General features: G+C 40.7%; 2 protein-coding genes across 11 annotated transcripts; one reads left to right on the top strand and one right to left on the bottom strand.

Annotated features, from left to right (window-relative positions):
- Window positions 1-99: 99 nt before the first annotated feature.
- On the bottom strand, window positions 100-16,067 carry anln2 (anillin, actin binding protein 2). Of its 10 annotated transcripts, XM_082540073.1 has the most exons (26): window positions 15,308-15,412; window positions 15,126-15,199; window positions 14,787-14,886; window positions 14,504-14,671; window positions 14,103-14,177; window positions 13,261-13,445; window positions 12,950-13,042; window positions 12,523-12,612; window positions 11,925-12,009; window positions 10,189-11,418; window positions 9,578-9,888; window positions 9,352-9,443; window positions 6,435-6,564; window positions 5,868-6,003; window positions 5,422-5,610; window positions 5,206-5,332; window positions 4,981-5,029; window positions 4,236-4,289; window positions 4,123-4,155; window positions 4,015-4,039; window positions 3,406-3,512; window positions 2,915-2,968; window positions 2,351-2,437; window positions 1,626-1,733; window positions 978-1,126; window positions 100-464 (listed from the first exon to the last, which is right to left on the bottom strand). In XM_082540073.1, the coding sequence occupies exons 3-26, from the start codon at window positions 14,878-14,880 to the stop codon at window positions 308-310; spliced, it is 3,828 nt and encodes a 1,275-aa protein (XP_082396199.1). In that variant the 5' UTR covers window positions 14,881-14,886; window positions 15,126-15,199; window positions 15,308-15,412; the 3' UTR covers window positions 100-307. The 10 variants fall into 10 exon arrangements, with proteins under 10 accessions (XP_082396199.1, XP_082396197.1, XP_082396202.1 ...); XM_082540071.1 differs by lacking the exons at window positions 15,126-15,199; window positions 15,308-15,412 and adding an exon at window positions 15,689-16,066; XM_082540076.1 differs by lacking the exons at window positions 15,126-15,199; window positions 15,308-15,412 and adding an exon at window positions 15,689-16,065 and having other exon boundaries at window positions 4,015-4,036.
- A 7,011-nt stretch (window positions 16,068-23,078) lies between these two features.
- On the top strand, window positions 23,079-24,076 carry LOC309710528 (monocyte chemotactic protein 1B-like). Its single transcript, XM_082540087.1, has 3 exons — window positions 23,079-23,314; window positions 23,407-23,533; window positions 23,669-24,076. Exons 1-3 carry the CDS (start codon window positions 23,251-23,253, stop codon window positions 23,763-23,765), a joined length of 288 nt encoding a protein of 95 aa, XP_082396213.1. The 5' UTR covers window positions 23,079-23,250; the 3' UTR covers window positions 23,766-24,076.
- Window positions 24,077-24,647: the final 571 nt, after the last annotated feature.

Raw genomic sequence — 24,647 nt, 5'->3', positions numbered from 1 at the left:
ATATATGAGGGTATAAGGCAAGAGTCATCTCAGATACTGAAAGTGCCCTTTATTATTACCAGCAGAGGCTGAAGCAGCTGATTGCCACAAAAACATAGATATATATATATAAAAAATGTAAATACTCAGACAGCTGTGACTTGGGAACCAAACAAAAGTGTTTGGATTCAGGTTAAAAAGAAACACATACAAGGAAAAAAAAAAAATCTCCCAAAGATAAATCAACGAGACACATGTCAGCGAGGCAAACACTCTGAGATGAAGAGTAAACCCTGAAGCACATCCCAGCAGGTGTCTTAGTGATGTGTTACAGTATACTCTCCCTCAGGTTCCCACTGCTGGACGTGTTTGCCTGCTGACTCTCTGTTTGGGTTCGATTCCACGTGTGAAAGTCCAAAAGAGCCTGGTTGAGCTTCTCCATCCAGTCCAACCTCTCCTGCTTGGTGTCTGCCGAAAACCAACACCTGAAACAGGAAAGGCCTTCGTCAGTTTGTGTGCAGCTATTAGTGTCCAGCCTCCACCCAGTGAGTGGTGTCACCGAAAGGTGTTTCCCATCAGCTGTCAAAAACACAACACCCACTGTGACATCACTAGCTGGGTGCAGCCAGAAGAGCAACGTCATGCGTCATGCTCACTGTAAACAAATGTGGAATAGACTGGCTTAAATGTGTAAACCAGTCAAACAAAATTAATCAGTGAGAAAAGTAGATGAGCTCAATTTTGTGAGCAAAGCCTTAATTCTCTTAATTTTTCCAACAAGCAAGCAAAACGAGCCATCATGCACAGAACAGAGGTCCTGACAGTTAAACCTGAGCTTTTCCTGCTGGATAAAAGTGAAAAAGTCCGTTTGCAGCTGTGATTCACACTGAAAGTAGGCTGACAACAACACATTAAACACTTCGCTCTAATGTTTCTGTCTGTTTGTGCAAGCAAAGACCTCATTTTCAGGGAGTCGGGGTCGTTAAATTCCTACTTACTTGGCTGCGGCATCCTGGCTGAGGTCTTGCTCCTGCTGCGATACGCTGCTTACCAGCTCAAAGGTGAAAGGTCGAGCACACAACTCCCTCTTGACAGGCCTGACGCACTGACTCTGTGAGCTGGAGAGAGAGATGCTGCCTTCTGCCTCCTTAGAAGTTGAACACAAAAGACCGATTTAAGGTCACTGATGGCAACAATTAAACTTGGCCAGTTACAGGGTACGCCCTTCAGAGTCGCCTTCTCATGAGTGCCTGTGCAGGTGGTCAACTTTTACATTTAAGTTGCTTACCTTGCTAGTTAGAGCCACAAACAGCAGTCCCTAAAACTAATTATTCACGTTTTATTAATGTAACAGTTTCTTAGATTTAAAATGTCAGGGTGCTAACCACTGCTGATTGGAGCTAGAGCTGAAAACAGAAAAGTCCGTTTAAAAGTTTTGACACTGCAGCAAGCAGGCATCGCAGTAGCACAGTCATAAACTTCCACTGCGAAACCTAAAAATAGCACCCACCCCCAGACGCTACTCAGACATGCACAAGAAGATGACACTGAAGAGATGGCAAAATTTAAATCAGATATGCTTTTTGATTTTTATGGGCTGGAACTTCCATATTTCACATCTATGTAATAAACCTGCTCGTTCATACCTTTGTTTCTCTGTCATTTGGATAGTTCCAGTAGTACAGGTTGCATTCCTCCAGGACAAAAAAGCAGCGATGCCAGACCCCATACCCACTGATCAACTCGAACATCGTCTGGGAACACAAACACAGCAACAATGCAGTGAAAACAGGCGTTTAAATTTAGAGGAAAATGATTTGATGAGTATAAAATTTAGCTGAGGCAGGATATCTGCACTCCCTGCAATGTGACTTTAAGAAACTGAGACATGACTTCAATTTCAAAATTTTTCCCCTTTGATATCTGGAACATTAATGTGTGCCTGGCACTTTGTCTTTGATTTGACTCACTGGTCCAAATTATCTGATGCTCACGCAACGAAGGCTTCAAGCTTCCAGATCACACTCGTGATTCATCTGCGTGGCTGGCTTAGAAACTAGTTGTTAAATGGCATGAGAGAATTTTTTCATTTTCAGACAAAGCGCTTAAGCACAGTTTCAGGAAGTCTCCACCTATGCTAACATGAATCATAGCTGCCAGCTGGAAACAGGAGTTTTTGTTCTGGTCTGCAGCCTCTGTGAGCTCAGCATCGTGACACTGAACCAGCTGCATCTGCTACAGAGCGGCAGACGGAGTGTGAGTGAGAATGGAAGAATAAAGTAAAACACCCAAGAAAATATCCTGCTAAGATAAATCTCTCTGTGACATACTCAGGTTTTTCTTTAATATAAAAATATATAAAATTCCTGACCAGGAAGCCTTGGTGCTGGACGTCAGAGTGGCTCTTGCTCTCCAGCTGCAGGTAGATGTTGCCCTCTAGAGGGGAAAGAAAGGGCACCTAAAGCCAGAAAAGGACAGGGAGGGGCACACAGTGTCAGACTGGCAGGATTTTAAATGGTGGTAACAGAAAACAGCATTTCAAATACATCCCAACATGCTTTTCTACACATAATCTAACAGATGACCGGCAGTGGTCACTTCGACAGCGAATGCTGCCGTTTTCCACGGAGTAAAGATAATTTCAATCTGCAGGAATCAAGAATATAGGAGAGAAATGTAAGAACATGTACACTGACTACACATGCAGTAATATGTATCAGCGAGTTGAGATCACTTTATGTCCTTAAGAACAAGTTTCACATTCAAAATGGCAACATAATGGATAGCCTTTAATTTCTGAGATTCGTTCAAGTTCTTTCTTATCTAAAGTGACAGCAAAGTTATTTACAAATAACCCTCGAAGGTTTTTATGAATTATGAAATAGGTGCGTTTTCAGAGAGGTGGAGGGGTGACAGAATTGTGAAAAAGTGAAACCTTTTCCTGAAATTCATCTCCCAGCAGCCTCCTGACTTTGCCATCCAGTTTCATCTGAGTGAAAGAAGCAAGAAAAGAGGGGGAGGGACACAGACACGTTACATCACCAGTGGGCCCGTGCATGTGTGGAGTAATAACAAATCAAAAGGGGGAAAGCATGCGGGGTAGTGTTTGCAGCACTGTGCTTCTTCCTCTCAGGCAGCGGCAAATCCCAAAGACAGTGCTTTTATTCAGCTGCATCACTCAATCAGCAAATTCACATTTACACAACTACACAGACAAAAGAAGCTTCCATTTGTATTCATCTTATTTTTTACTTCTCAAACTTTCAAAGACAAGTTTCCATCGCCAAGTCCTATTTCTCTTTACCAAAACTCACATTTCCACTAGGTTCCAGAGTTGCTGAATAATAAAATATTTGTAAAAATGTTGAACAGGCTTTCACCAACAGTCCTCCTCAGTGTTCACCCCAGCAACAGACACAATCTTACCTTATCCAGGGGGAATTTGCTGTGTCCCAGTGAGGCCAACGTGATCTTATGAGAGCCGACCAGACAAAAGTTACTGGAGCGACGGGTGATGAGAGGAGGAGCAGCAGCTGAAGGAGCAAAAGCAAAAACATGACTAATGTGCAACACTTAGAGCTGGAAGTATATCACCAACCACCATTATAACCATCTTTGTGCCAGTTTGTTCAAAGAGTGAAACAGGACGAACTGAAGCCTCATCGGGGTGTTTATGCTTCAAGTCAAGTTTATTGATATTGCGCCAAATCACAACAAAACATAAGGCACTTTATATTGTAAGATAAAGACCCTACAATAACATAGATAATAATACACCCCAATAAGCATGCACTTACAGCTAAAAATCAAGTTCAGTCTAAGACTTAACAGTGAACTTCATGAAAATAAAATTTAGGATCCAGCTAAAGAAATACTAAAGAAAATGGAAACTATACTCCAACTGAAGCCAATATAAAACATTTTAAGGCCTTTGGTTATAAATATGCATTTAAGACATTTGAAGACCTGTAACCATGCTGCTCTTTATGCACTGACAAAATAAAATAAATTAGTGACCAAAATAAAACAACTTACATGTTGAACTGACGCTGGATCTCTGCTGGAAAATAAGACAAATGAATAAATAAGAGTAAAACTCAAAGTATAACCACGATTTGATGAAAAATAAAACTGAAACCTCACCGTGAGAGTGTTCAGAAGCTTTCTTGGAGTGACCTGCACATGAGAAGGCAACATTAATGAATTTAAACATTGTATATATAAACATGCAGTGAGCTCAGAAATGACCAGCTTACCCGTGGCTTGGTGGAGGCCCGCTCCATGGTGCAGTTACTGGCTGAGGTTTGGGACTAGATGGCAGAAAAACAACATAATAAAAATATAAAGTAATTTCAGTTTTAGACAACAACACTCCACATTTAAAATCAACACAAACACAAAAATAATAATAATACATATTTTACACATTTGGTATATTGAGCAGTAAGAAGGTCATTAAAAAACAAATCACTAGGCCTAATGCAGCACACCTTAAACTGCCTTTAAAACCAGCACACACCCAAGCAAAGGGCAGCCTAACCAGAGCCTTATACAATCCTGCTGCTAATGCTGAACGACCACAGCTGTTCAACTACACTCCGATTACTGATAGGCATTAGTTAGTCTCCCCTGGCTTCAGAACTTATAACTGAAGTAAATCTCATGAGCTGTCACATAAAGAAAAAACAGTGGCTTCTGTATTTAGGTGGGAGGACTCCAGGACGGCCCCTCTCCCTACAGGATCGCCAACTAACAGCACGCCAGCTTACAACAGCCTTCCATCAGATACCACAGAGACATGCCTGCAATGCTGCAGCAAACAATCCAACCAAGTCTCTTCAGCTAATCCATTAGATACACTACAGATGTGTGTATTACATTAGCACATCTGGCTGCAACATCACCAGTTCACAGTTAACGCACATGAAAGGTTTATAATGATTTAAAACGTGTATAATGTAAATAGTCATAGAAAATGAAGCTCTATAGATTGTGACTGACCAGGCTGTAGACTTCCACATCAATTTCAAAGGATGAGCGAATATCCTTCCTGAAACATTAAGACGAAGCAATGCAATGCATTAGGATACTTTGCATATCAATTACCAGAGTCACAAAATGAGAAATCAAAATGCTGTTTCAGAGCCGCAACATGAAACGTCACATAAGGTCAAAGGCCACAAACATTTGTTCCAGTTTAAGAGTAGTTGATGAAATGCAGCTTACATAGTGACAGATGTGGGGAAGGAGATGGTGTCTCCGTTCTGAGCATCTGCAGCTGTGGCCAGAGGGGTGGCGACGATGTTGCAGGGTCCGTAGCGGATAAGAACAAAAAAGTAGTGACTTGGTCGACCTAAATGACAAACAAAAACAACATCGTGAATGTTAAGAGTGAAGCCATTAAAAACCAAACAAAGGCAGAAATCTTCTCAGCTGCGGTACCTGCACGGTTGTGTGAGGAGCAGACATATTCCACCTTGAGCGGCAGCTGGATGTTTGTGATGCTGACAGTGCCTCTGCAGGGCTGCTGGGAAATAGATTCACTGTCCTCCACTGCTGCCTCTCCAGATTCTGAGCTCCTCTCCTCCTTCAGTCTGGCCACCTCAGCCAGCAGGGCAGAGCGCTTCTCACCTGAAACAGAAAATATATCATAAATGCAAGGAAGACAAAATAGATAAATATTATAACATATCAGCAAAGAATTGACAGTTGTGGATATCACACTGTCAGTTTTGACTGGTTCCTAATCTTAAAGACCAATGAATGACCAATAACGGCTGCAGAGAAGAAGCTTAGATGACAGGAATGAAAGTGGCTTATGTGAAGAAGCATTCCTGACTCTATGCTGAACAAAGATGCGGTGGTTTAAAATCTTGCAGTCTACATACACGAGACCAGCAGCAGTTTCTCGGCTTCGGCCTCCTCCAGTGAGCCTCGCCCGTGCTCCTCATCCGTACAGCAGTTCAGGGCCTGCAGCGTCTGGTTAATCACAGTCTGCAGTTTCCCAGCTTCTTCATTAAGAGCCTGGACACAATCGACCAAACCCAGAGCATCACTGATACATGTAATATATTCAAAAGGTTCCACAGTTTTTGGGGTTCTCACTCTTTAAGAAACATTTTGTTGCACTACAGTTCCAGATACAAATAACATAAGAGTGTTATGAGGGGCGATCACGTTCGAAAGTATTAAGTTCCTCTGCATAAAAGTCTCCATTAAAACATTCCACATGCTTGAAATTTAGACCAGATGAATGTCGAGTTAAACATAATTTCAGCTTTTTAAATTCATTGCTCTACTGATTTAGTCCTGCTCCATTTGTTGAAATGGAGAAAGACTTCAAATTTCTGTTACTCCCTGTGTAAACTTCAGGACAGGTAAGTTGTTGGACAATATTGAGCTTAGCCTTCCGTAATATCAGTGTTTTTCTAAACTAGTCAAAGCAAACTACACACCGTTATTTTCTCCTTGATGTTGACAGGCGGTTGAGGCTTGGGTGTCTCTTCAGCCCGTCTCTGAACCCCCGGAGTGACGCTCTGAACGATGGGAAGCTTACTCTGCCTTTGTGTGCGGTAGGCATCGATGCTGACAACCAGAGAACAAACAAACATTAACATAAGGATAACAATGTTTGAGAAACAATGTGTGAGTGCTGGCACAGTTCAAGAGTTCACAGAACAGTGTGGGTAAAGCATCATGGAGCTTTCTGAACATGCACAACATGTAGATTTGATTCGTTACACATTAGGCACCAACAACCCCACCAGACTGCTGAAGAGCACAATCTCATGTGTTGGTGCAGACTGACTCAGTCGTTTTTACTAACAGACCTCAGACTGTGCAAATGAGCCCACTGTGAGATCTGATAATGACATTATTGCAGTGTAACTGCTGTAAACTGATAAAATGTTCATGATCCTGAATTTGGATCAGATAGTTTTTTTCTGTTTTAATAACTTGGAGGAATTATCCCATTTTATGAGGAACTAGAGAGTGGTGTAAATGTATGGAGATTAGTGACTACTGCCAAGGCTGTACCAAAAAAACAAACAAACAAAAACTTCTATCCTTTACAGCACAGGGGTCCGTTCTTCGTACCTCGCTTACTACATCCAAGATCAAATCATCGCGCTAACTTTGAACTCGCTATTCCGGTTCTCCGAACACACCTGTTGTTGACGATTAGTATAGCTGGATGAAGTAATGTGAGATCACTGGGTGGCTTAACAGGGGCTACGCATCGATAGTAGAAACATTGATCGGCAACCCTTTGATTGGTCGGCGAAAATGTCGAAGGAGCGCGCTCAGTATTTTTCGGCAGCAGAGCAAGAACTCTTGATTGAGGGATTTCAGGAGTTTCAGAGTTTAATTAAAACGCAAGGGAACACTGCAAAGGCTGCAAAAGCAAGGAGAGAGGGCTGGCAGAAAGTTGCTGAAAAATTAAACTTGTAAGTAATTTAATAATAATAATAATGGATTGGATTTATATAGCGCTTTTCAAGGCACCCAAAGCGCTTTACAATGCCACTATTCAGTCACTCTCACATTCACACACTGGTGGAGGCAGCTACGGTTGTAGCCACAGCTGCCCTGGGGCAGACTGACAGAAGCCAGGCTGCCATATCGCGCCATCGGCCCCTCTGGCCAACACCAGTAGGCGGTAGGGTAAATTTATTATATTATATTACATTATATCCTCTTTCACATTAGAGCCACAACAGGACCCACTAGAACATGGGAACAAGTAAAAGTGAAATATAAGAAAATTCTACAGAATGGTAATATTTATCACTTATATTGCTTTTAGTCTCTTGAAAAGAGACCCTGAAATAATCTGTTTGTTTATAACAGCAACCAAGAAAAGGGCAGAGCAAAAAAAGACAGGTGGTGGTCCTGCACCCCCTCGTCAACAAGTTGGTTAAGTGAATAATACCCTCACGGGAAAATCGATATCTCTCAATGAGCACACTGTCGCGCTGAGCTAAAGGATCCTGTCTGTCCCGCAATATATGCTGAATTCTGAGGACTCTCCTTATCAATCTTGCACCTTCCGCAATGGGCTGCTCGCGTATACGGACAGGACATGGCTGCGACAGACTTCCCAAATCCACCTTCGCTTTTATAGCCGTGGTCATCTTGCTTACATGAAGTAATTTACTATTACTACTCCGAACTGTGAATTACATCTGAAATAATCAAATACATGAAATAGAATGATTAATAGTATATTTCCCTTTTTTTTTAGGAAATGACCTGTATGTATCTGTATGGAATCAATAAAAGGATCAAGTGCTGCATTAACTTTAGTTACATTGATGTTATTTATTTATGGTAAAACAGTGGTAAAATATCGCTGTTGCTTTCGTATAAATGAAGCGGACATACCTGAGTGGCCGCGATCTAATCTTGTTTACATAAAGTGAGCCTGCTCCCGAGCAGGTTTACGCTTTGTTGCTATGACAGCAAGTCCCGGATGAGCTTCGGGGAACCGAACGATCCAAGATCACACGAAATCGTCAACAATCAAATCCAGCTAACTTACTTAGCCAGGTACGAAGAACGGACCCCAGGTGTCAAACTCCAGGCCTCGGGGGCCGGTGTCCTGCAGGTTTTAGATGTGTCCTTGATCCAACACAGCTGATTTAAATGGCTAAATTACTTCCTTAATCATGTGATTCAGGTGTGTTGACCCAGGGTGATATCTAAAACCTGCAGGACACCGGCCCTCGAGGCCTGGAGTTAGACACCCCTGCTTTACAGCTTCAGAGCTCACTTTATATTTTATGAGCCAACTCTGTAAGCATCTTTTGGAGTATCTCAAAGCTCTGAACATTTGGGTTTTTAAACAATTTGAACACAAATGTATTACTATTACATTTGTGCAGCACGGTGGCACGGTGGTTAGCACTGTTGCCGCACAGCAAGAAGGTCCTGAGTTCAATTCCAACATCAGGCCGGGGTCTTTCTGTGTGGAGTTTGCATGTTCTCCCCGTGTTTGCGTGGGTTCTCTCCGGGTACTCCGGCTTCCTCCCACCGTCCAAAGACATGCAGTTTGTGGGGATAGGTTAATTGGATAATACAAATTGTCACTAGGTGTGAATGTGAGTGTGAATGGTTGTCTGTCCCTGTGTGTTAGCCCTGCGACAGACTGGCGACCTGTCCAGGGTGTACCCCGCCTTTCGCCCTATGACAGCTGGGATAGGCTCCAGCGCCCCCCGCGACCCTGAAAAGGATAAGCGGAAGCGAATGGATGGATGGATGGATGTATTACTATTACTCTTTACGTTTGGCAACAGTTTGACTGTGAAAAGATAACAGCTGGGATTTATTATAACCTGTATTTGTGTATGACCATGTAACTGCTGTGATTACCTGTACAGGGGAGCAGATTCAGCAGGATGGGCGCTAGTTTCCTCTGGCGTCAGGAGCAAAGGAGGGATGGGCTCCTGGCTTGCGGCCAGTCGCTGTTGTAGGAACATTAGCACACATGTCATAAGTTGTGTTGTTTACAGGGCACTCGTTAATGCTGTCTGCTAGTGGAGGACACCAACTCTTTCAGCTTCTGAGTGTAGCTTCTATAGACTGGAATAAATCTTACCAGTGGGGTGACCACAGCCTCTACAGACTTGCTGAGAGGAGAGAGGATGCCAGTGGGAGGAAAGTTGAGCAGCTCATCCCTGATGCCATCAACCTTATCACTCTCATCACTCTTCTCCTCTTTGGCCTCTCCCTCTTCTTCACTTTTTTCCTTCTCCGTCTCCATCTTATCATTTTCGACGGAGCAAGCCCCAATACCACTGTCGTGATCCTCAGGGCCTTCCATCCTTTCAGCATATTCGAGCACCTCCTCGAACATCTGATCGATAATTTCACCAGTGTTGGTCTCCTCACGAAAGCTCACTTCAGTATCTGAAAAATATCACAAATGTATGAAATCACTTTGAATCATTTTCTGACACTTCAAATGCTTCTGTGCAAATAGCAAATCTGTGTTTTAGACATCAAACAAATCATTTCGTACGTTCTTCTCAGCACAGCTCTGATGAAATAATTGTAATTGTTCAATCTAGACAAAAACCACCCGTGTATTTGTGCACCATGGACCAATACCATAATCTTTCAAAACATGCACCTCATGTCCAACAGACTCTTTCACCCGTGAGTTTCCACCTCTCCTAAAGTGTCCTCAGGTGCTCACACTGCCCTCACCTGACAGGGCGGTTTCTGTAGAGGTATTGTTGTCAGACACCCCTGAGCTGTTGATGAACTCGGGCTCCAGAATAAAGGAAACCTTCTTTGAGCTCTCTCCTCGCTTGTGAGTGTCTTCTGTCAGACTAACGTCAAGATTCACCCTTTCATCGACAGATTCCTGCCCCACCTCCAGGTGATCAGATGGCTGGATCTCTGCTGAGGTCTGAGCTCCATCAGCCTCTGTTAATGCGCCCTTGGGCTTTACCACAGGTTGTGCCTCATCTTCTAGATTTCCCTCTAGTCCCGCATGCTCATTTTGTTCATTTTCAAAAGAAGTAGGCAATGCTCGTTTGCCTCCATCTGAGCATGTGCTGTCTGACTCTTCTTTTATACAGACTGTCTGGGTTTCCTTTGACTGTTCAGCTGCATCATCATCGTGACTGCATAGTTCCATTTCTTTCTGCTCTTGTTTTATTGTAAGAACATCATTATCTGCTGTAAGTAGACCCTGACTACCTTCTTTACATGACTCCATGCTCTCTTTGTCTCGGTCTAAAGTACACTTCCCTCTCATTGAGTTTTCTAAACAGCTTTCTGGTTTGGATTTGTCATCTTTTTGTATTTCAGAACAGCCAGCGGTCTTAGTAGAGACATCAGAACGTGGACCATCATCCTGGATGTCAGTGGGTTCATTTTCATCTGTTTTCTCTTTGTTCATTTGGGATGATTCCCCTTGCACGTCCTTCACACATGCTTCGTGTACTTCATCTATGGCGGATTCTTCCTCCATACACACTGTGCTTTGAGGATATCGCCACATCCTTAACTCCTCATCTGTCGATGGTTCAATCTCCCCGTCACTACAGCACGAACTATCCATCTTTTCATCGTCTTCAAAGGCCAGCATGTCAGAGCTACCCTGTTCACTTACTGTGGACTCCTGTGATGTTTCCTTAACGTTTGACTCATGTGGAAGAGTTAATTCAGAGAAGCTTTGCTCATTAGATGCAGTTAAGTCAGACATGTTCTGATCCTCACCAGAGGGGGCTTTGAAGAAACTGTGATCCTCGCTAAAAGAAAGCTTTAACACAGTTTGGCCCTCTGGTTGTTGGGGACCTGGCTGCTCTTCTTCATTAGCAGACAGAGCCTCTTGCGTCTGTCTGGGTTCTTCACTGAGAACACACCGTTTCTGCATTCCAGTCTCTGAATAAGCTGCAGGAGCTTCAGAGTGACCGGATGTCATCTCACCTGTTGAGAAACAGGAGTCTCGCATCTCATCACTACACACCTTTTATAGCTTTATACTTGTTAAACCTTCAGAGCAGTTACTGAACATACTGAGTCATTTATATAAAGAGCACAAAATCTGTACTGATACTGAAAAGAAATACCATTTTAGATGCGAAATGAACTTGCAATTAAATTTTTTTATTAATTAAATTTGCAAGATGTAATCAAACGTGCTCTATTAGTCGCATTATTCCTAATTATTGGTTACATAACAGACACAAGAGTTTACAAAATATTCTGAAATGTAAAACTTTTCTCCTTAAAAATGAGGTCAGACGAAAACAAATTGAACAAATGGCAAGTGGCCTGAGATTACATCCCTGGTACATAAGTGCTGTTCGAATGCGTTTGCCCCAATACAGATGTTGCATATGAAGTCCAATACTAATTAGAATTGTTTTTGTTTCACATTATAGAAAAATATATGCTTCAATTTTAAATCTAAATGACACCCAAAGCCTTACCTGTCATATTAAGAGATGCGCTGTCTGCATTTGTCGTCGGAGGTTCAGTGAAACTACCGTCTTTCACATCAGCGACACCTTGATCCTGCCAGAAGATCAAGAACAACAGGATTAAAGAATAAGAAGGAGTTTTATTGACTATAATGATACTATGTTGATGACTACATACAAAAGGAAATAAAAGTTCAGATAAAAACAAATTAATTTAATTAAGGGACAGTAAAATTGTAAAAGAATTCTAAAAATTAAAAATCATGAAATATAAAATTCACAGGAAGAAAAAACAGCCCCTAAACAAAGTGAACCAAGAAAATATTGACAGGGTGCAATAATGCTGAACAGTGCAAGTCTGTACAATCTTCAAATGTACAAGAAGTGCATGAATCCACCACTGCACACCAAACATGACCTTTGTTACCGCAGTGACAAGCCAACATCCCCAAAACCATAGAAGAGAAAAGAAGGTGCAGAGTAAGGAATGAAATTCTGTCTCCAGCAGTGCTTCAAGACATATTTAATCAACTGATCTCTGCCCAAGTCTATGTGGCCCATAATACCAGGTGACTAGACAACGCAGGGTTTTACACTACTGACTCACATCCCAGAGGCATGTGGGAGGCCACTGCACTCTCCTTTTTGATCTAGGAACACTGGAGGAGGGACCTGAAGGGCCACAAGGAGTCCTCTCCTGTTTATATAAACTGTCATGTTAAAAAAAATCTATGAAAACCAACAGTGAAAAATGAAAAGTACAGTTTACAAAAGCTATAATCCACAAAAACGAGTTAAAACCCGAACAAAGTTTTAGTCAAAGCAGGACGTGCCGAATTCTTGTTGACACTGACTGTGTGCATCAATTACTATTTACTGTTTCACAGCTGTGATACTAATCCACACTGCTATACTTGATGGCAATTCAAGCACGAAGCTTTAATTTACCCATCGATTTTAAAATAACAGATAATAAACTATGACAGTTTATTATCGGAGCTCTGTAGGTGGAACGTCAGGGTCTGAAAACTCACCTCTGCTAAAGCGGAATCTGAGCTGCTCCGTTTCAGCCAGGCGTTCTCAGCGATGGGCTGAAACGGCACCTGACTCAGTTCATGCTCCCGCTCCTGACCAGTGAAAATATATCAGATTTTAGACATTTATCACAAGCATAATCAATTATCCAGTATTTCAATATTACAAAAAAATTATTTCTTTCTATGTTTTTTTTAGTATTAGATTTAAATAATAAATAAACAAACAGAAATGACAAATTTCCCCCTTTAAGAACCAGCACATGGGAGTGTTGAATGTGCATTTCAGTGATTAAAGCTGTTAAACCAACCTGGCGGATGCGAGAAACCTGCTTTGAGCTGGGTGTAGTTGAGCCCTGGAGTTTTTGTTGGATGACTGATACAAAGCTGGAGCGTGTCCGGGGGTATTGGTTGGCGGGGCTTGGGGTGTTGGTGGGGCTACTCTGGAAAGAGGCCATTTTGAATCGCTCCATCCGCTGATTGAACTCTGCCTCACCTGGAAAATATTTCAGACAGTGTTTAAGTCAAAGGTGGGGTACTAAAGACCAATTACCTTAAATAACTCTAACAAGGTGGAATGATGGCCTTAAGCTTTTGTTGGTTATCAAATTGAACCAATGAGCTAAATTAATAGAAATAGTGCATGAGAAATAGACACTTGTCATGCACATCCTCCCATAACACTGCATAGATATAATGCAAATAACAGTAATGCTTTAAATATAAAGTAACAAAAGAACAAAAGAAAATATTTGTGAATGGAAATGACAGCAGATGATTGGAAATCAGCTACTGCTCAAAAACAAATTATTTAACTCTGAGTTAAATCATTCCATAACTCATGTTAGCCAGATGTATCATAAAAAGAAACACCTGTCATGTTCACTACTGACATACAGTCACTGCACATGTTGTGTTATTTTAGATTAGAACTTAGCAGCTGGGTGTTGCAAACTCAGGGACGGGCAGTAAGGCCAATGTCAGGACTGAACTTCAGTCTGTGTCCCTCTGTAATACACTCTAATTAATGGAGTCATTACAGTAAGCAATCTATTTAGGCTTCAGTCTTTAAGACTGAAATTGTTTGTAGTTAGTTAATAACAGGTGATGTTGATAGAGAGGTTTTTGAAGGTGTGCTCATATGTAATCTCACCAAGGAGAGGCTCTTTGTGGCCCTTGCTGTCCCCGCCTGGATCCGAGAGGCACCGCTGTGCAGGAGGAGCTCCTCCTAAAATACAACACACTTTGTTACAAACTACAGGAATGATCCAACTCCCACACAGTCACTCGGGCTCAACAGAAATTACTCAACATCTTGACAGCAGGTCTTATCTTGCTTGTAAATAATCTAGTTGACTTTTGATCTGCTATCTGAAGCATTACCTGAAATGCTGCCAAAAAACAGAGAAGTTTGTTAGCTACCCAAACAAAGCCAGTAGTGCAATAAATTCCACCTTTGTGAAGGTTTTGTCACAACTGTACTGTACAGATCAGTCAAGTATTTTGTCACATATTCAGCATGCATGAACTTGTATGCAGAAAACAGTCATTTACCATCTCTTCTCTGGGTGAGCTGTTGAACTCGTGACCGGACTGAGGGAACTATTGGTGTGTCGGGTTTGGTTTCAAGCTCTGCTCGGCGTCCAGAGGAAGATGCTTCAGGGCAGTGGTTCTCCTGACCGGCCGCTTCCAGACGGCGCCTCTTCTGACTGTCATTGGTCTCTGACACAGTAAGACATAGGCGACAGGCATAAGGGACTCCTTCTTGTAAATATATGTATATTTTGTAAATATAAAGAAGAAGGAACCTTGACATTGGTTTAAGCCACAAACAAACCTGGTGCTGAGCAGTTATTGTCCTCTGAATCCGACAGCGGTGCTCTCTGTCTCTTCAAGCCCATATTGTTGCCATTTTCCTCACCTGCTTCCATATCGAGCTTCAAAAACATTAAGCACTGAATAAGTATTTTTAAGAGGTCAGTTTCACTGATTTGAAGATAAAACTCGAAGACCATGAACAGATTTACTAAAGAGTAAAGCGGTATCAGCTAGCAATAGTTACTTTCTCAATAGAAACAAGCCACATCAGAAAAAAAAACTGATCAAAATCCAAAGAAATAACTGCATGCCAGATTGAATCTAGCTTTGTAATTTCAACAGTGACTAATGCCTTTACCGATTTTCCAAATAGCCGCCATATAACCAAGTTTTATCCTGTCTATGGCCATCAAGCTTCACTCCCGACCAGGCCTGCTTCGAAAATCAGGTCAGTAAACTCAGTGACATTTATCTGCCTACAACAAAGTTAAATAAATTTGCAAAATTAAAAATGTTCTATTATTAAATGACACAGATTACCGCAGCTAAAACTAAACGTGAAAACGCCCCGTTTCAGCTTGGCTCGTTTTTAAAAACAAAAACACTGCTGGCTGATTGGCATCGCTCTTCAGCGAAAACTGAAGCATTTACTTAACACAGCGACAACTTAGTTATCTACGCCAAGTTTTTCTTCTCGTCTCCGAACAACCTGTCACGCTAAAACATACTAGATTAGCACGCTGAACGCATCCACACCCTGGGCCAGCTTGGCTAGCTCTTTTCAAGCTAACCTATCTAAAGTTAATGCTAGTTTAGCTTCCAATTAGTTAACTTAATCAACAGAAACTTAGACCGGTAGCTCGAGTTTGTCTCTATATGTTTTGTTTCTAAATGGCTCCCCCCCTTTTTTTTTTTTTTTACCTGAGAAGATATCCGTAAGAAAGTACAGGTGTTACACGGGACAACCTTAACTAACAGAAACCACGAAACAGTCCTCTCGTTGTTTGCTCTCTTCTTCTAACTTTGAATTTCAGCGGGTCTTCTGACGTCAGAGGAACGAGCGATTGCAGTACCGTAAATATTCATAAAGAGCCCCGATCTGATCTTTGCCGTGCGGCTCCTGTGGGGCGTTAAAATCTGATACTGCGTCCATTCTCCAGAAATAGTAGATGAACTCTTTTAGTTAAATACCCACCGATGATTATCTACATATTTGTTTTCCTACTAGTTGATGTAAAAACGGCTTTTGTGGAAATTAGGTGTTTATATTACGGTAAAAACAGAGTAAACGCGCGGACGGTTGCTGACTTTGGTAAATAAGGTTGTAATAAGCTTTCCCTTCCTGGAAGTTATGAAGTGTACCACATCTTTGCTGTTACACAACTGTCGTATATATTTAGCTTAATATGATCTCAGAGCTCGTCTCTAGTATGTTGTCTGATTGATATTGTTGAGGTTCCATTTAAAATATCTAAGCTACACCTATATATATGAACAGCGTTTAATTATTATGTGATTTCTCTGTTTGATGTCCTGCAGACAGCCAACTCTGTTGTTAAATATTATAAAGCTCTATGACATACATGCAACGAGTAGTTACAAAAATGACCAGTAGGTGTCGCAGATTGCTTTCAAAGGTAAGGCTTGGCGAGCATCTTTGTAACTTTCAGAAAACTTCATACTAGACACAGTATAAAGCTGGTATGAAGGTGGAATGAATGGAATGAATCTCAGCATCATCAGCTAATGAAACTGTGCTACACTTGATGTAACCTGACCATGAGCATCACAGCTGCCGTGCACCAGTCACACAGTAGTGTAGTGTAGTGTAGTGTAAACCCATGACAGCACAGCAAACCAACCTGTTTATCCTGCACTAAAGTATATTTGTGCAACCTTTAAATAACACAAAGTTAGCATACCCCAGTTTGTTTTTCAGCATGATTCACAACATACAAAAATGTCACATGTAAAGACCAAATAAAACATGAAAATATAAAAACATGAGGACATATATGTAAAATTTCAGTTGATCAGATACTACTGAGCAGTCCTTACCTTTAAGTGTAGCCTCTCCTCCTCCTTTCCTGTTCTGTCTTTCGTATCTTTTTCCACCTCTGCGTAAAGTTAGTACCGCATCCGTCACTTATGGGCAACTGCACTGGTTCTGGTGATGCCAGAAATACGAAAAACACCAGTGCATGTTATCTCCTGACCATGGTGATTAATACAGGAACATGATTGCCTTTGACATGAAACTGTTTAGGCCCAAATCTTCTGATATTTGAAGGCCTGCAGCAACATGAAACAATAACTCCCCTTAAATGTGTTAAACCAAAAGCAAGAAGCCTGTTTTAAAAATGTAAGGAGGAGAAAGTCCAGATCTTTGTTTATATATGTAGGGAGAAGTTGCCAGAAAAATAAATGCTCTAGTAAAGTACTGATACCTGAAAATTGAACTCAAGCACAGTAACAGAGTATTTGTACTTTGTTACATCTCACCTCAGCACGACAGTAGTGAAATTTAAAATGGGCAGAGACAAAGAACTCTGAATTGAAACGATGGCAGTAAAAGTATAACTTGCAAAGGAGAAATCGTGTAGAATCATATTTGTGTGCAAAGTAAGCGAGCTTCAAAGTCAGATGCTGTTTGCTAAACTCCACCCTGATGGTTCAAATCCATAAAACGCAGCACCCCTCGGAGCAGCAGACCATAGAAATCATGGGACCTATTTCTAACGGAGCCTTAGGTCCACCCTGCCCTGCTACACCAGAACTTGGGATTTCTGCTACTCTAACTACCAAATTCCACTTTAACCCATATGTTGAATCAGCAAATGGTGAAGATGTAGCTTATAAAGTTGATAATAATGCAAATTAGTTGAAGTTTCTAAATTATTTCTCCTCAGCAGTTCAGTATGACTGGATTTAAAAGGGAATTGTTGTACTTGGGTGAAGTTATTTTGGTGATAGTCAGTTCAAGCTTTTCTCTATAGTGAAAAGCTCTTTTTTTCCCTTGTAAAGTAACTTGCTCCAAGAGCCGACAGCAAACCAGTGACGTGTGAAATGATTCTGCTGACAATGCTTCAAATGTATGTTTTTCCACACTTACACTTTGTAGACAGTTCCTGTGCACTCACAGCGCACGTTTCCAACCGCAAACAGTGAGTTACATTCATTTCCTCCCACCTCGAAACTGATTGTGGAATGAAAAACCAAACCACAGACGGACAAATGTTGACCTTTCCATGTAGGTCCAGTCAGACCATCTCTTACACAGTGAGAAATATACACGAGCATATTATAATGAAGGAATTAGATATTTGTTATTGTAAAAACTAATCTGATACAGTACGTGGTTATAAACAAATAACCCAGTAATTTATATGACTGTACACAGACTTTGTTTTAAAAAATAAATAACCCTTTTAAGCTACTTACATTTATTTAAATTGAATTTCTGTGTCTTTTCCTCCATGATGAATGCACTGCAGTGTTATAAATATCACTTCCTTGTCCCCGATGTCTGCAGCATAAACCCAGGGAACTGAATTTGAGTGTGAAGTCAGTGAGGTCAGGAGGAGCAGAAATGGGCTCAGAAGCAAAATATCATGAATTTGAAGCTCTACTGAGGTATTTTATTTTTCATTTTCATTCTATCAAAGGTTTTATTTTTCAATTTAAATCTTCTTTGTGATAGAAAGTCTAACAAGGACACTCAGGAGAGGTTAAGGTAGAAACTGGAGGTGGCTGCAGTAATGGCCTAGCTGAGCACCTGAACGGAGGAAACGCAGCATTTGTTGATGTGCATGGGTTCTAGAGTCCAGGTAGACATTTTCCTCAAAGGATTAAAGGGAAGCTTAATATTTACAGTTAGTTTGTCTAATTACTTCTGACCAGAAATATTCCTAAGCAGTTAATTTTCAGGGCGGATGGAGAGTAAGGATGAGGATCCAAATGCAGGAAGCCAACTTTACCTGAAGGTGAGCCTTGAATATGACGATTAACAGGAAGACCAATATAACAGATTATAAAGTAAACAAACAAGTTGACCCTTCACTTAGAGTGAAACCTCAGCAGAACTTTGAACTCAAATACATTCACCAAGAATTAAAGACCCCAAACTATGAAAATGAAAAATTATTCAAGTTATGCAACACTCTCTAATCATGTACTAGAATCATGCACTACTTTAGCTCATTACCTGTAAAATGTAAAATGTCACTTGTTGAGCTTTTTGAAACGTTAAATATGAAATTACCTGCCACTTTTTGAAAACGTTTTTTTTTAACATAAAAAAGCACTACTCTTTTTTGTTGTTGCTCACTCCAGTTCTGTTCAGCTAGCAAGACTAAAGTACTGAAGAAGTCAAAGTCAGCTTTATTGTCAAAAACCACATGTACAGATCATACACAAGCCACGGCCCTCAGAGTTACACTAAAACAACAGGAAGATAAAAAGATCAATACAATCTTATATAAACAACAGTGTTCAACACAGTCCGGGTGTTTGTGGGTAAGAATTTGTGTGCAAGTGTGGTGAGGGAATCAGTGAAGGGCGATGGTGAAGGTTCAGAGTTTCTTATGTCTGGGGGGTTCAGGGGGAAGAGGTGAATGCAGGTCTGGAGTTCATGAGAGTTGAGAGGGACAGAGCAGGGAGACAATTCAGCATCCTGACAGCCTGATGTATGAAGCTGTCTCTCAGTCTGCTGGTTCTAGCCCGGAGGCTCTTCAGTCTCCTTCCCGATGGCAGCAAACTGAAAAAGTTGTTGGACGTATGAGTGGAGTCACCTGTAATGCAGAGGGCTTTTTGGGTGAGGTGGGTGCAGTAGGCGTCCTGGAGGGAGGGAAAAGGAAATGTAGCTTTTTCTATCAGGACACAGTGCAGGAGCCATATCACACATTGGAATATGAATAACATACAGACACAGACAGTTGATTGTTTGGGCTTGTTCTATCAGATATCTTGAGACCGTGAAGTTCCGGTTTCAATATTTTTCAATTTTTATGCTTAAGGACAACAGATGGAAATTAGCCCTTGGCTATAATCTGGTATGTTTACATTCATGTAATTTTTTTTTACATTTATGTTCATTAACATGCACTGTCCTAAATAAATAAATAAATATGCAGATTGGAATGTGACTTTGTGGAATGTGTCAATTTAAAGTTACTTTGTAAACTGTTGCTGGAATTTTAACCCCTTTATTCTTTACCTGCTTAATTACAGCTGCAGAATATAGAGAACATTTATTTTATGCTGATTTCAAATTTTTTTTTTTACATTATCACAATATCAACTTCATAATTTGGGAATTATGTTAATCCAGTATGTAAAACTCAGTTGATAAAGTGTCTTCCCTCATTAATATCCCATAATCATCTGAAGGTGCTCTTACTGTAAGATGGGAGCATTGAAGAACCACATGAAGTGCCAGACGACATAAAGTTAGATGGCAGGGTTAGTGAGTGCAAAGACAGAGTGCTGAAAAAGTCTCCAATGTTTTGGTGACTAAGAAACTCCAGAGTTCCTCTTCTGGAATTAAAATTGTGGGTTTTCATGGCCTGTAGGTGTAATGTGTAGGTGACCCCATACGTTTGGCCATATAGTATTCCACACCGCCTACCTCCCCTTAAGCCATGTTGAGCCAGGTTGATGTGACTGTGTCTCAAAGAGCCTCATTTGATGAGCAAAGTTTATCTTAGTTAGCACTCTTAGGCTTTCTTTAAGCAGCTCTCCAAAGCTTTGAGGTGTGTTTGGCTTCAATATATCCAGGTTTATCAGTTACTTTCACTATGCCATTTATATAAGCATTTGTATCACCTTGTATTATTTTGCTTTATTCTTCATTAAAATTTCATTTCACAAAGCTGAACGACTCCATCAGACAGTGAATGTAAAGGTGTTTTCATGCTGTGGCCTTTGTTTTGGAATTTATAAGTATGCTGGTTATGAAAATGTGTCAATAAAAGCAGTTGAAGGTGAATGTGCACAATGTGACATATTAGGACGTTTACAAAGGCATTATCTGAATGCGGGAAACTTCTCTGATCTGCACAAAAGGTTGCATGAATGTAATGTGGTTCATATGCTGCTAAGAGATGGTGGTGACTATCAAAGCGGAGCCAATGAGATTTGATAAGGGAATCAGAGGAGTCATTGTCATTCAAAGGAATAATACATACATACAAAAAAACACCTTTCATAACAGGGAACACCCTCAGGTGCATTTTTGTAAGTCTCTTCTGTCACTGCACTGGATGAATTTTACTCATCCATCCTCTGCTTTTCTGTTGTGGGGTTCCCTCTAAGAATCCTTTGCCCTTTCTATAATAAGTACAAGTGATGCACCAGAAAGCAATGACATTTAAGTCACTCTTTTATCTTAAAAAACAAACAAAGTTCGTCAGCTAGCTGTATATCTGGACAAGAAAATAGAACACAGTGGTTTCAAACTGTTGATGCGTATGTATTTTGTCTACACGTCATTAAAACACTATACATTTTCTTTTTCACAGTACGTTTTTTGTGTCACATGCATGTGTTTAATGGCAACACGTGTTTCTTAAATTGAGGTTTGCAAACTGGCACGGTTGAAAGTAGGTGCATGAAATGCATCTAAATAGGTTACGGGTGCATCTGTAACCTGGGTTTTGTACACATCTAAAAGCAGCACTGATAAGATCTTGGGAACATCATGAAATCTCCATCACTTCAGTCTGCACCACGAAACATTTGCATAGAGAGGAGAACTGAGTCACGTTGTGCTTGTAACGTAGTTCACCCTGGAGGAGGCAGAAACTTTAGCTGCTATTCTTTGTTTGTAAGCGCTTGGATGAAATTTTTTAGCTAAGAAACCCTGAACTTTGACTTTTTACACAAGGAGATAGAATGGTTTGAGGGCTAGTTTACCCAACAGAAAAGAGGTTCTATATCTGAAAATAGTCATGTTATGAAACCTTCAAAGCTCTCTGCCTACAGAGTACAAAGTGAAAATGTGGTGGAACTGCACAGTAAAAACAGCACAGTTTCTTAGAAAACTCTCGAGTGTTGTTTTTTCCAGTTCTCTGTGGCAACATCACTGAAGTAGAAATCCAAACCAAATATTTCTGCCTGTAGGACCGAGACAGTCTAATCCACAATTACAATAAATTCAGCTCCCATGACACAGAGATTTGACCTCTGAAGCCTCATTTACTGTTTCTTGTTCTGCAGTTAATTTCTAGCCGATATTATAGGCTCTGTGTACATAACCTTAACGTATATTTCCCTCCCTATGTCAGCAATGTTAACAGTATCTAGCAGCACAATCACCGGAGCTGGAAATGAAGCCAATGCTTCATTCAGACTGCACTGCCCTGAGTAATAACATAAGCTTGTTTCTATGATTCAGCCTCCAAAGACTTGCAAATAGAAATAACCACCTTTACAGCAGAAATTATAAAGTTTAAAGCTTGGTAACAAAATTCACAAAATCTGTCCATGAAGGGATTTTTTACATAACTATCCCCTTTAAACTGTACAGAGGTGAATAAGGACACAGCCCATAGCCACTCACTATTAGCCAGTAAATTCATTAATATAGACCTCTTGACCTCATGACCTCTCCCACGTGTGCACAGAGCCAGTCTGTGGGAGTCAGAATTGTGGCTGGGCTGTAAAGGATCAAATACTCACATTTCTCTCAGTGTCATGCAAACCAGTTTAGAACTTTTTTGTGATGTGTGTGTTTTTTTTATTTTCAGTTAATTGTCTCTCTCCATTAAGATGAAACTATCATAAAAATCAGAGACTTTTCATTTCAAGTGAGCAAACCTACAAATTTAGCCGGCAATCAAATAATTTTCTTTCTTTCTTTTTCCTCAGAATTTCAGTGGAACAGTCAGTTGCCCCACTTTCACTTGTGTAGCTCTAAATTTGGTACAACTACAGTTAAGTAAGTTTTTATCAGGTTCAGTGAGATCAGTACATGCTGACTAATTATGGTAAGCATAAAACATCTCAAATTTTAAGCTTTGTGGTAGAAGCAGCAGGAGTTTTTTGACCTCCAGCCGGGCCTAGTGATGGGTACTCATTTGGGTTGTGAGTCAGTCTATTCCCCATGTGCTTGGGGAAACACAACTAATTTTGTGAAAACCACACACAAAATGTCAGGCATGATTGTGATCAGTTTCCTTTGTCTACTAAAACCCCGTTAAAGAACCTGAAAACTAGAGGTAACCTGTACAGATATAAACACTGATTACACTCTCCCCCACTTCCGCTGATTCTAATCTGTCAAATGTCCCCTTACTCTAACTTTCTTCCGCAGTTGCACGAGCGGTGGTTTGAGTGTGCTTTCGTGTCGGGGATTTCTGAGTTTGGGGCGGAAAGGTTGACATCACAGAGATAGAAAAGGCATAGGATTTATATTGGATGCACGGCTGGTCAACATCAGATAAAACACGACGAAGAAGATCCTCCTCATCCCTCCTCTCAGCATCATGAAGACTCTCTGCTTCTCTCTGGGACTGCTGCTGCTTGCAGCCTGCTGCTGTGATGCCATCCGTGAGTGTTTAATCTTTATGACTCCTTGCATTTGTTTGAAAATTTACAGCTGACATGTTGATACTGACTTTAGTCTTTTACCTTGCTCTCAGCGAAAGGCGTAAAGTTCAGCACAGCTCCTGGAACCTGCTGCTTCAACTTTAAAATAAATGCAATACCGGTGAAGTTGGTGTCCTTCATCACCCAGACGCACAGCTCCTGTCCCAAGAAGGCGTACATGTAAGTTTGATATTTTCAAACAGGACTGGTCATGAATAAAGTATAAAAAGGGATATGTGAAGTTTAGACAGGCCGTCTGCAAGAACTCAATCAAAGCAGTGTGAATAAAACGATTTTTGTGTGCATGTTTTGCAGAGTCCACACTGTCAGAGGAAAAAAGATCTGCTACACTCAGAGCTTCCAGTGGGCTCAGGACATGTATCGGCTCCACAACACTGAAGGCAGCAGCTAGCCGCCACCAAGATCGTCAGCTATCAGCTTTAGTTAATAATTGACTGCTTTTTTAAGGCCTTATGGCTTCGCTTTGTATTTGTATTTTCATAAAACTGGCTTAAAAATAAACAAAAAAATTTATGCAAGTTCTCTGAAAAGCCTGTTAGACGTTTATGTGACTGATCAGATGTGTGTTAGGTATGTTTTGTGCAGGGCAAGAACTGTAAAGAAATAATAATACAAAAGTGCTTTTTACTCTGCTGCCTCAAGCTCAAAGCTGTAAAAAGATCTTTATAATCTCATTAAATACAGATCTTAAAAAAACTGTCATCCAGTGTTTCTCAGTCTCTTGTTTTCATTTGAACAACTCTTTGAATCTGTAAAAATGGTAAAAGATATTCAGAGATAATAACCAGAGAAACAGCAAAATCTAGAACTGAATTACCTTTTAAAACAGGTTGGTGCAGCACCACTTCTGCCTTGGTGTATTTTTAAAACAAGCCCACGTTTCAGCAGGTTTGAGTAGTTTCACCAGCAGACGCGAGAGCAACTTCTATGAAAAGATGGTTGCATGTGCTGATTCAACCGGGGACCAAATTTTTGCTCACAACCTGACTAAATCCCTTAATTGTATACAAAATGATCAAAACGTGCTCCACCTGAAGGAGCAAAATTCAGTTGAATCAATCAATTAATGCTTCTGTATTAGTCTAATAATGCCATACAATATACAGTATATAAATCTACTAACCTCATCAGGTTTACTCCATTTTTTTAGGCACGACTGTAAACATTGCACTCGAAGTTATTTCGGTACATTTCAGCTTCTGAAACTGTAATTTTTACACCTGTGAGGATTTTTTTTGTTTTGACACCAAGTAAAATCTTTACGTTGAATCCA

The sequence above is a fragment of the Aulonocara stuartgranti genome (genome assembly GCF_965226115.1).
Source record: "Aulonocara stuartgranti genome assembly, chromosome: 7".
Taxonomy (NCBI): domain Eukaryota; kingdom Metazoa; phylum Chordata; class Actinopteri; order Cichliformes; family Cichlidae; genus Aulonocara; species Aulonocara stuartgranti.
The sequence above is the reverse complement of the archived record's forward strand: the minus strand, read 5'-3'. Positions and strand labels throughout refer to the sequence as shown.